Below are 12,837 nucleotides of genomic sequence, written 5' to 3'. Positions count from 1 at the left end.
ATTAAGATGATACGGCTGCCTGTGAATATGTATCAAAATGGGCTGCATTCACAGTACATAAAATGACACACAGATGAGAGGCAAAGCAGAGAGCATTTTATTTCTTCACAAAACTGTTGTGGTATACAGAGTATCACATTATATTTGCAGAACACGAATTGAAGATTCATTCCAGGTTTGAAGGAGCTGGGCACCAGCCAAGTCATGAAGCAGAAGTAACACAGAGATGACATACTGCACATGAGCAATCATCACAAATGGCATGTTAAAAAAAAAAAAAAAAAAAGAGTAGTAAGAAATCCATATAGTACAATTTGGTTTCATTTCAACTCCCATCAATTTGTTTTATTTTACTGGTAGTTTTGTGTGTGGCAAAGAACACCTGAAAAGTTTCAAATCCACTTCAGTGTTCAAAAGCACAGGATCAGTCCATCCACATCAAGTGCACCATACTGAGGCAGCACAGGATAGGCTGTTTTATCTTCCACATCCAAATCCAATTCCAACACTGAAAAATCCAAACAGTTCAAATCTCAATGAAACTACGCATTTCTACTTGTATTTTCCTTTTGCTGAGTAAGGAACTTGGGCAAACATTTGTTTCCCCTGTGAACACTACTTGAGCAGCCCGGTTGCCACCTTGTGATGTACTGCATATGAAAACCCTACAAGTGCAGTTTTGGGAACAGCATATGAAAATCCTACAGTGCAGTTTTGGGAACAGCAGTTTTTAAAGTTCACCCATTTACCACAGTGGAAGAGCAAGATGGTAAATAACTGAATTTCCCTGCAACTTTCCTTTTTCAGCCCAGAGCGTTATTCCACCCAGATGAATACATTTAGTATTTTGGAAAAGTCACATCTGCACACTCTCTTAACACACTAGCTTTGCAATTGCATTTAATTTATGTAGCACGCACAGCAGCATTTTTACTTTTTATGTATTCCACAACACACAGATAGAACAGGCACTTCTGGTTAATATTAATAGCTCATTAAATGAAGTATCTAATTTTCACTCAAAACCACAAGATATTAGAAGAATATAGCAATAATCCATTTTTCCTGCAAGTCAATCCTCTAACGATGTATATTATAATGTTAGTTACTAGTCACTGCAAACTTGTTTTTCAAATTAATGTATTAAAAGATTCCATTTAAACTTCAATAAATAATTTACTATGCTCATCCTACTGACTCAAATTGATAAATTATTTGCATGATACATTTTCTCATTAATAAGGAGAACTTTCTATTTGGAATTTATATATCTTTTCCTTCCATTCTCCCCATTTAAAAGGCCAATTTCACTTAAAGGCATGCGGGGGGAAGCAATCTCTCTTCAGATTGCTCAGGTATGTGAAACAGAATATGCTTTTTGACCATTTTCCTCCCATTTTATATTTTTAAAACAACTGGAAGAGAAAAATGGCAACCTAGTGTACAGCTATTCAATAATAAGGAAAAGAGGCATGATGAAAAGAAGTACTTTGCCAAGGGTCAGACAGGAGACCAAAAAAAGGCAAGTTGGACTGAGGTACACCAGCCAAATGTACTTTTCAACCATTCATTTTTTGTTGCAATGGTGATGTCCCTTCAAAAGCTACTAGCCACAGAAGAGCTCACCTCTTCCAGCCCAATGCTCCACACTCTATGTTAAGAGAACATTTTGATGGAAACAGAGTATGACAAGGAGCCTTTTTTAGCAGACGCTTTATTTACTTGAAATGATTTAATTGCTTTGACCTAATCCAGACCCAACCAACAAGACTAAGATTTGGAGTGCACTGAAAAGGAAAAAAAAACATCAAGGCTTTTTAGTTGCCTCTTTTTAAGGCTTACATGTTTCCTAACTGTGCTCCTGCTCTGATCCGTTTTCAAAACCTTAAAGAACAAACCCGCTATCAATTTCAGTGGTAGAAATGTCTCAGTGAGGGATATTTCTAAACCACCAGAAATTGTTTCAGCACTGGGTTAACGAAGAATTTCTACAATACTTTCCTCTCTACAAACTCTCGTAGAACTTACTAATGTAGTGTTTAAATAACCAAAAGAATAACCTAAATGAACAAACACATCCCTTTTACAGGGTCCCAGTGATCAAAGATCAGAAAACCAGCCAAAAAAAATTAAGACCAAGAGATACAAAAATGGAAGTGCTAGAATGGAAACATACGCAACACTGATGACTAACACACACAGGTACCTAGTAAAAAAAAACAGCAATGCACATATTAATGCAACTTTTTTAAAAAAAATTATTTTTAATAACTTTTTTCCAGAAAATTTACAACTACACCCACCTGCCTTTTTTTTTTGGTGGTTTCCTTTAGCAGGCCAACAATACAAAACAAAAAATTTACCCTGTAGTGCAGCACCCACAAAAAAAAAAAAAAAAAAAAAAAATCACTGAAACTCCTTCCATAATCACATTTCATGGGACTTAGCATTCATTTTATGATTCCAGTGACACTTTTTCTTGAAAAAGTGCTCCTTGTAAAGAAGATACATCCTGGATCAGGGCAATCTGCTCATATCCCCAGCAGTAAATTAGAAAGGAGCAGAAAATTTTAACGAATAGCTAACCAAATTCCAGGATGACAACTTAGCTTTGATTCCCTCATCAGGTAGGAAGGTTCTGTTTTTTGATATATCATTACTTTAATTTTACAAGTACCTCACATTCACAAATAGGGTTTGAAACCCTCTCTTTACTTCTCAGAGGTAGGAAACTATAGTTCCATTTTATAAGGGGGGGATGGCAGGGGGTGGCAGGCAGGCAAGAAAGAGGCAGACCATAATTAACCTGCACATCTAGTCTGAGGTTGAGACAGAAGCTGTAGGTCCTGGGACACTGAGGCATGGTTCCAAACATTTTTCTGCTACATGCAAGTTAGCTGAAATAACCATTACTAATTTATGCAGACCAGTAGTTTTCCAGGGTGCAATATATGCTTTTATCAGTACAAATTAAGTCTCAGTAGGAATGTTTTGTGCACTACATATACAGTGAAAACAAAAATAACATTCACCTGACCTCACAAGGTTTCACAGTGTAACATAATGAATGGTGACTCTGCCATACTGTGCAACTATAACACACTGTAAATAAACACACTCTATAGCAATACGGTGCAGAGCAGCATGGACATTTAGGGAAACTCAAGCTGGCTCTTTAATAAGCTTTCTTTTGAATTAAGAGATACAAAACCAGTTCCTTTCTTCATAGAATGCAAGTGATTCATGGGTGCATTTTGCATTTCACAATACATGCTGTTGTGTGCGCTACTCCACTGTTAATTATTCCTCGTTTTAAATTAAAGGTCACTTGTTTTAAATTAAAATAAAAATTTATTTAAACCACTCCACAACAGTCCATTATGTAATATAACAGGATTGTTTCATTAAAAGCAAAACTTTCAAAGACAAAATTACAAGCTGAGCAGCAGCATCAACTTAAAAGCAAGAAAAAAAAACATTGTGCATCTCACCTTACCACCATGTTGCACTGATACTGAAGAAAGCTTAACTATTTATTTACACATTTACTAGCATCATCTTTTGCTAATTAGCTGGCAAAATGTAAGTATCTGCCTGACAGAAAACAGCTCAACTGAGAAAAGTAAGATTTTACAGAAATAGACACACTGCAAGCAAGAAAATTAATTTGAAAACAGAAATTCAGATTCAGGCTGTACATAATTTATGCAGACTTTTTTCCTCCACAGTTTACAAAGAGCCAAAAGTCAGATTACTTTGTTGTCTATTTTTAAGATCTCATCAAATGCGACAGTCCAAACATGTAGCTCCAGGTGCTGTAAAATAAATTTTAATAAGCCAATGAAACCACATTGTACTAGGACTTTTCAGCCAAACCAACCTGCTCAGGCTTAGCCTCAGATGTAGCATATTTGATGATTAGACAGTGTTGGTAGAAATAAAGCAAATATACTTCACAAGCACAATTTAAAAACCAAAACCAAACAACCAAAACCAGAAGATAAAAAAAGAAAATAATTGTGCTTCAAGACTGCAGTAGAATTACTTAGCAAACCAAGTAGGTTTTTTCTTGAGAATTAAAAGACTGTGTTAGATATACTGCTTCCCCATCATAACGTGGTATAATATATAGCAGTCTGTCTATAGGAAAAGAAAAAGCTTATAATATCCCCTATTGTATATAAGGATATGAAATAAAAGTGTAAGTTGTACTGTATTTACCAGGAAAGATCTATTACATTTCTACAGCTGCTGACACAAGTAACTACCACTATCTCCATGCTGAAAGGTCTGCTTAACATCTGAACATATGCACCACCTCTGCTAATTAACACCTTTGAATTTTACACATTCTGATTTTAAACATGTCATGGTTTAACCCCCAGTCAGCAACTAAGCACCACTGAGCCACTCACTCACTTCCCCCCCACCTAGCGGGATGGGGGAGAAAATCGGGAAAAGAAATAAAACTCGTGCGTTAAGAACGGTTTAATGGAACAGAAAAGAGGACACTAATAGTGATAACACTAATAAAATGACAATAGTAATAATAAAAGGATTAGAATACACAAGCAATGCACAATGCAACTGCTCACCGCCTGCTGACTGACACCCAGTTAGTCCCTGAGTGGCGATTCCCCCACCCCCACTTCCCCCAGTTCCTATACTAGATGGGATGCCACATGGTATGGAATACCCTGTTAGCCAGTTTGGGTCAGCTGCCCTGGCTCTGTCCTATGCCAACTTCTTGTGGTCCTCCAGCTTTCTCACTGGCTGGGTATGAGAAGCTGAAAAATCCTTGACTTTAGTCTAAACACTACTTAGCAACAACTGAAAACATCAGTGTCATCAACATTCTTCTCATACTGAACTCAAAACATAGCACCCTACCAGCTACTAGGAAGACAATTAACTCTATCCCAGCTGAAACCAGGACAAAACAGCTGAAAACTATTAAACACTTAAGCAGCCTTAGGAACTCAATTTCCTGGGAAGCATGAGTTGGAACCAAACTTAAAATGAAGGGTTTTTAGCTGATATACATTCAAGACAGTCAATTTTTGCAGACTCCCACATTTGAGGCCTATTACAAAGCTCTAATACCAAGTCTGTGTGAATAAGCACCCTGGCATTTGTTAAAGAGCCTGTCATTCAAAACAAACCAAGCAAGCAGCAAGTTAGAATTAACATCTTATTTAATATGAGCTACTAAAGAAATGATACTAAAAGAGCTGCTGCACAAAACAGAATCACTGTATGTTTGATCCTTTACTAAGATAATGGCACAGCAGTATAAAAAATACAGAAGATTTTTGTTTCCATATTTTGTTTACATGTCCAGTTCAGACAGGGACATCGTTTACTCAAAACCAGGAATTTAAAAATTGCGTTCCTCCATAATAGAAAAGACTTCTATAGTATAACTTGGATATGCCATGTGCCCTCTGAAACCAATAGTAATAACTTTCCATTTTATGGGAAGAAATTAAGTGCAAGACCAATTGTATATGCAAAAATCTTTATTACTATGATGATAAGATGTCTACAACTTCCACGCCATAAATATTTTATTTTTAATGGGTAAAACTTGACACAGGCTGCAGGGATTAGGGTCTCAGATTCTAGTACTGCCACCATAAAAATCTATCCCTGATTATTCAAACTATGGGCCACCCAAAAGAAATAATACAATTTTATGATCACAAGAGCTAAGAGTGAAGCCATCAGTTCAATCTTATCTCTGACCATACTTCAAGTAACATAAGCAAGCACTGACAACTTTAGTTTAGACTTTGTGAGTCTACCACTATTTTTGGTTTCTATCTGAATGATCATTAGAAATAGTCTAACAAGTGATGTAAACACTAAGACTGTAAAAATTGTTCACTACTTCCTTTAAGTATTTTCTAAACATGGTTTCAAAGTTTCATTTCATCAGCTACCTGTGTAGTGTCAAGACACTACAGACTGGACTTGCTATTCGAAGACAACTCATGAAAACCGTTTTCACAGGCATTAGAATGACAATTGGATTGTCCTTTAGATCCAACATCTATGTTCTCAATATGAAAATTTCCTTTTCACTTCTCAACACATGTGAAATTAACATTAAAAATAGACATCAACGTTAACAGAGGTCGTGTTGAAATTTTATGACTTTCAATTTTGTGAAAGCTGCATGATGCCTATTTTTACTTAAGGTAAAAACAAATAAAACCCCAACAACCTGGCAACCCATTTATGATTAATTCTGCTGTAAATACTTATTCACTACAGGCTAAAATGTTGAAAGGCCATTAAAAAGGCCACTAAAACAAGTTCTCGCTTGCAATAGGCTTTAAAGAAAAAAAAAAACACCTTAGCAGGTAGGTATTTGTGTTCACCGTCCTGTGAATGTCAACCCTTGACAGGATTACTACTAAATTCTACTAATAATAATTATTCTACTAAATACTGAGTCTTTGCCCAGTCATTGCCTATGCACACTTCACATCACAAAGCAACATCCAGAATGAAACCATTTCACATTGGGCAAAAAAAGTCTGGTCCAGGCGGCTGTTCCACGCAGCAATGTTAAAGGGCCAAAGAAATCCTTGCTTCTCACCAGGAATGCCCTGCAGTGCCACTGCAGACAGCCACTCATGAAAGGCAGAGGGGACAAAAATTATCCCACAAGAAACAAAGCCACCATCCTCTGTGAAAAGATTTTTTCAGAATCCACCACTGCAGTCTCTGCAGTACCCACTGTCTTGGAAATCAGGACTTCTGCCTGCTTAGTGCTTAAACCCAGATCCCAACCATGAAGATTTGTCCCTAGGTGAAGAACAGAAAATCTTCCTAACAGCAAGTCCATTAAAGTCTTGGAAGCCTAGGAGCCACTTTCACTTAGATACGTTATGGGTGAAAACACTCCATCAAGGTAATACCCTGCCCTGTGTCATCTGTTCTTGCTGGTGGCCACAACTGAAGCTGCTCAACCACCCTTATTTCTTCCTTCCTGTAGCCACCCTAGACCACGGTGAAGTCAATTATCTCTTTCCAGATCTCTCATGGTTCCTTCAGTGATGGCAGGTTTGGAGTTACTGCACTGCTGTTTGGGGACAAATTGTTGAACCCTCTGTAGCTCCCTTCCTCTCTTTACCCCCAGCACACTTTTTCCAGCATCTACAGCAGGGTAGGCAGACCTCTCCAAAACATGAGACAATTTTTGACAAAATGTCATCTCAAGAACAGAGACTCTACAGAACATGATTAAAACTAGACTATGAAGTGAAGCTATTAAAATAACACAGTAATTACCTGAATGTAGTATTACTGTATATATAATTATACAGACAATTAAATTTTTATTTGATCAAAACAGAAGTGCATGCACTTAAATTTGTCTCTCAACAGAATATATTTTACTATAATGGGACAATTCTGGGTTTTTTTAATATAAATAAGCTTCTAATAGCAAATCACAGCTCCTTTTTAATAGTTTAAGCCCAGATTAACATTCCTTGCTACATAGTACCAGCAAAACTTCTAAAAACAACCAACAAGGTAGTATTTTTCCCTCCATACTGACAAAGAAGTAGCACTGACACAGATTAAAGGGTGAAGCATTTTAAGCAGGCTTACCTCAGATTCATCTGTTGATTCCTCATTAGATCTGGTTTCCTGAAAATAACACAAAGAACAAAGGGGAAATTAGCTAAGTACATATATAACTGAGCAGTATTTCCCTTTTTAAAGTACTTTTTAAACCTTTATTAAGAAACAGAAGACAAAGCAGAAGCAACTCAAAGTTCATTTTCCATCCTTTCCATTCACACCCAATTTGTGCTTCCACTTGCAATCTAGTGCCACACTGACACTCAGTGGCACCAGTCGACTGTGATACTATTGTCAGTTACCCTAAAAGAGAGTGATTGGATCATCTGAGAATCTGTCCCTGTGAGAGCTTCCCTTCTTCCAAAAGTAGTAGCAAGTTTTGCAAAGCAACTGCCCATGTCTTGACTTGCAAGGCATAATAGCATTCTCATGTCATCCACAAACTAGCTTTGGTATTCAACTATCCAGCTGTTAATAGGCTTATTTTAAACTTAAATAATTTCAAACCATTTTCCATAGAAATCCAGCATTTAATGACTCTCCTTCCCATTCTCCATCAATGCAAGCCATGTGGCTTTCTCTTGCCTTTGAAGCAACTGTACCTTTAAAACATCTCTCTCTGGCAAGACAATGATTCTTACTGTCCTACAAAAAAAATTTTGTAAGTCAACTCCTGCTAATCTCTCACCTGTCCACTGAGAAAATCTGCTGATGCAATGCCTCCTCAAAGAGGTCAGCAAAATGAAGATTTACTTAACGTATTTATAGTTATCAATAGCAATAAAAGATTACAACTAATACGCTGACAGTGAATGTAAGCATTTTAACAACAAAATATGATATAAACAAAGAACAAGCAAGAAAGAAGGCAGCATTTCAAATCTTATGAAGTAGTATTTGGACAGTAAGATAAATAGGTATAGAATTTCACCAGAGAAGGCAAAAAAAGAGACAGTTACCAACAATTTAAAGAGAAATGGAAAGAGAAGAAAATTTAATGCACTGACAACCAGTGTAATTTTTAGTTTATCACACTTATTTATTTTCTGTGTTCATAAAATGCACTGATTGTGACCTCTAGGCAAAAAGCAAATGCCTCCTTTGCATTAGTGGAGGTTCACCTTTAGTGACCATAATGACCATTGCGACAGATGGGGAAGAAGAAAAGCAGCATTTCTACTTGCTCCTTGAAACTCAGTGCAAGGTGTTACCATGATTACTGCCATCTGTTTCCTCCATTTTACTCACTACAGCCAGGTCCACCTCTAAAACACACATACCATAGAAGGGTATGACATGAGTTGGGAAATCACAAGGAGAAAGAACATGGGCATCAAGGGAAGATGAAGAGGGAGTAAAATCCTGGCACCCTCTCAAGATTAGGTTTGACTTTGCAAGTAAAACTATTTGTCCATCAGTCTCACAGCCTCTACTCGCAAGATGCAGTTACCTTCCAGGAAATAAAAATTTTGTTACATATAACCTTTGTGCATCTTAAAGTCTACTTAACAATAACCAAATGAGGACAGAACTAAAATATTGTGGTTTAACACTGCCAGCCTATTGGACAAGCTGGAGCAACACACAAAGTCCAGTGCAAAATATCACCAGATTCCTAGTAAAAAAACCTGCCTTTCTCTCCTGAATACCAAGAGTTGCCTACTCAACTCCTTAATAAATCAAAACTATTAGCACTACCATTTTGATATTTTGATACAATTCACATAGTTTGTAACAACAGGATAATTCGTTTAAAAAAAATAAAATCTGTTCTGCCAAACAAAATAAGCAATTACAACAAGTGACATTTTTGTTGGTACACATGAGACTTTCTAGTGCAGCTACACCGCTTCCCAGTTCTAATTGCTTTGGCTATTCAGAACACAAATGTAGGGAAAGCCAGCGACGATAATTTTCAGGATGAGCTCACTGTCTAACACCATGCAGACAGACTCACACACATGCAGGGTGGAGTAACAGCCCACTTGCTGTTACAACAGCTGATCCTTTACATCCACCTGAGTCACTTAATAAAGGTTAAACTGAGTTGCGAGTTGTTATGTGCGAAGGCAGCCTTGGAAAATATTGGCCTACAAAAATCAGGGCACACTGGAAGTTGATTCAAATAATCAATCTGTGTGAACCAAGAAAGTATCAATCTGTTTTGATTTAGGACATGTACAATGGTATTCCTAATGTATTCACAAGCCACTGCAACTGCAGCTGCTAAATTTCATAAACAGCATACAAATTCAGGAAAATGCTTCATGGTCTTTATGTTTTACTGCAGAAAATAACATGCAAAAATTCAGAGGGAGTCTTGGCTTGGGAAAGAAATGCAGAAACTGTATTTGTGTTCCCTGACAAGAACTTAGCTGAAGGTGCTTAGAATTGACACTTACCTACTAACTCACTTTGCTAGCAACTTACTATGAAAAGCTTTTTGCCCAAGTTCTCCCACCTGTGCAGGCAAACTGGAAGAGTAAACTGCAGTTATGACTGCCCTGGGGTTTTATTAGGTTCCTCTCCCCTCCCTCCAAATGCAGGAGCAGAGAGGATTATCTCCCACTTCTACTTTTTAGTAGGCTTGTAACTGTGAGAAGGAAATCCCTCAACAGGGCTTTGTAGATGACCAGAATCCCAAATCACATAGGAATAGCTGTCATTGGTAGGTCTTAGACTCTAGGGGAAAATCAGCAGTACACTTCAGCCAGCTGGCAAATGCTGTTGCTCAAGTAGCCTAAGAACGGAGAAAGGGAACACGGATGAGGAAACCACAGAAATGTGAAGTAATCTCTCACCATTATAATCTCCCACTTAGCAGATCCAACATAACTTCTCAATAAATTCTTAAGCTGGTTTTCCAATATGATGGATATAGGGTTTTCCCTTCCCTGCCTTTACGAACATCAGATGCTATCCACTGTATGTTTAGGCCCATTACTTAAAGCTGCTGGCAGGGGAAAACCGTGAAACTTGGGTTTCAAAGAAACCTACACACCCAACATACACAGCCCTCAGCAGGGGCAGGCATGCTCCCTGCAGGAAATAAACAGAAATTAATAAGGTAACTTTCCTACCACACTCCAAAGATAGCAAGACGCAGGCTGTTTTTATCTATTATTAGAGAAAACAAAAATACTTGTTCAGAGTTGGTTTTACCCTGAGAACCTTTTCAAATGCTGCCACAGTTAAAAATTCAGCAAACCAGGGGACGAAGCCTCCCCCAAAGAGGCCAACCCCTCCCAACAAAACCCCTGACAGAAGGGAAGGTGGAAACCAGACGCCAATCTGCAATTAAGCCCAATTCCCTTGAAGTAATTCTAAGACTCTCCCACCTTTAGGCATTCAAGACAGACAAGCATCGCACAGCTTAGCTGTGCCTCAAAGTCCTGGCTCAGCAAAGAAACATTCAGAAAGTATCTGGAAGGACCGAGAACTTCACTTCTTGCTTTTACTTTATTTTTCTTCCTCAGGAAGGAGCAGTCTAGGCAGGGGGAGCTTTAGGACACCCACTTCAGAGAAGCACGGGTCACAAGCACCAAACTCCTCAAATTTTGTCTCAGGAGAAAACTCCCCTGTTGAGATGAACTTGCTCATGTCTCTTGTGCCGCTTGGTAACCGATAGCTTCTCAATCATTTTAGACGGACCCTTCAGCTCTTTAATCCCGGCTCTACAGCGGTACCAGCCGTATTTCTAAAGCCCTCCCTGCCGCCGCCCAGCTCCCGGTTCCTGCATCGGGTGTTACCTAAAAAGCGGAGCCCTCAGGGCTCGCGCCGCCTCCCCTGCCCGTCTATCAGGTTTTTTAGACAAAACCCGACAGGCAGCCTCGGGCAGCCCCATCTGCGCAGCGCGGCGGGCGAGAGGAGGCTTTCCCACCGCCGCCTCCATCTTCTCTCCTCCGCCCCGGCGCACCGAGGCTCCAGCCGCCGCCGCTCCCGCCCCGCCGCCGGCCCTCGCAGCCCCCGCCGGGCTGGCTGACGCCCTCTGCCCCCTCACACACGCGCTGTCCCTTCGCCCCTCTGCTCCCCAGGGCCGCCCCGCTACCCGCCGCGCTCCTCGCCCCCTCCGGCGGGACAGTGCCCTCACGGCCTCTACCTTCTCCTCGGCTTCCGCCATGGCGCGGCCAGGGAGCTGTCATGTGAGGGGCAGGAAGCCGGCGAGTGTGGAGGCACCCTGGGAAATGTAGTTTCGGGGGGGGGTGGTGGTGTTTTTCTCCCCCCCCCCCCCCCCCCTTTTTTCTTCTTTTCTTCTTTTTTGTTGTTGTTGTGGTTGGTTATTTTGGGAGGTGGGAGTGGCTCTTGCCCAGCTGTGGGTATGATGGCGTTGCCTTACAACCTACACCAAGGGCAGAGGCAAGGCTGGGCCCAACAGGGACAACACATTCCAGTCAGGTTTTACTTCTGCCCTCCTTAGCTGCAAGTGAGAAGCTTTTTTAAGCTTAATTCCTTCGATTCCCTCGGGGAGACCTTTGTACACCCAGCTGTGATGAGACTGAAGGCAGCCACCGTGGTGAATGAGGAGATGGCCTCTGGTTAGCGAGGGTTTGGGTGTAGCTGAAGCTGAGAGCCACTTGCAGCGTATCTGTGTCCACTGCCATGTTGCACACTGGACTGCCAGTTCTCCAGGACAAGGCCCATTTATTGGGGCCCATCTGAGCAGCACTTGGTGGAGCACAGTTCCGGTTTCCATTAGATCCTCAGGTGAGATGTGTAGCAGTCTCTGTCCTCTCTGTACTTCTTACTTAATTTGTCAATATTGAAATTGCCCACATGCTTTAGTGTCTGGAGAAGGATTTTAGAAAGCCTAAATATCTTTCTACAATTATAGGAGCTGCTGCATTTTCTCTTTTAAAACTTTAAAACAAGACTTGAACACCTTGCTTGCACCCAAATTACTTTCTTTATATGTTAAAAATAAAACCAAAGCTATAAAGCAATAGGCAGTACTTTTTATCACTTGGGTTTTGCCATTGGACCTATTCCAAATCTAAGGTGGAGCTACAGTGTTAATGTACCCAGTCTCTACCCTTGGGATCAAAGCCAAGAATTTAAAAATGTGCAGGTCAACTTTGGCAATAAAAGAGAAATCTTAGAATATTATACTGGAAGACCATAAGGCCATACGGTTAAAGTTAATTGCAGAGAGTATTACTTTGGATATGAAAATCATGTATATCGTTGCCATACCTTTAGAAACTAACTGCCAGAATTTTGACTGAGAAGAGACAGAACTGTCCT

General features: G+C 39.8%; 1 protein-coding gene across 5 annotated transcripts in view; it reads right to left on the bottom strand.

Moving 5' to 3' along the window:
• VPS41 (VPS41 subunit of HOPS complex) overlaps window positions 1-11,763 on the bottom strand; it is a 121,251-nt gene extending 109,488 nt beyond the window's left edge. Inside the window, exons 1-2 of one of the 5 annotated variants that reach the window (XM_052796178.1) lie at window positions 11,696-11,763; window positions 7,624-7,662 (exon numbers count right to left, since the gene is read on the bottom strand). In XM_052796178.1, the coding sequence (XP_052652138.1) occupies window positions 7,624-7,662; window positions 11,696-11,716 (60 nt within the window). In that variant the 5' untranslated portion in view covers window positions 11,717-11,763. Of the gene's footprint in view, window positions 1-7,623; window positions 7,663-9,998; window positions 10,318-10,397; window positions 10,421-10,934; window positions 10,977-11,476; window positions 11,504-11,695 lie in introns of those variants that run through there. The other 4 variants (XM_052796187.1, XM_052796168.1, XM_052796196.1 and 1 more) reach the window with 4 other exon arrangements.
• Window positions 11,764-12,837: the final 1,074 nt, after the last annotated feature.

Source organism: Harpia harpyja, chromosome 1, assembly GCF_026419915.1.
Source record: "Harpia harpyja isolate bHarHar1 chromosome 1, bHarHar1 primary haplotype, whole genome shotgun sequence".
NCBI classification, from domain to species: domain Eukaryota; kingdom Metazoa; phylum Chordata; class Aves; order Accipitriformes; family Accipitridae; genus Harpia; species Harpia harpyja.
This window is presented reverse-complemented; position numbering and strand designations above follow the sequence as displayed.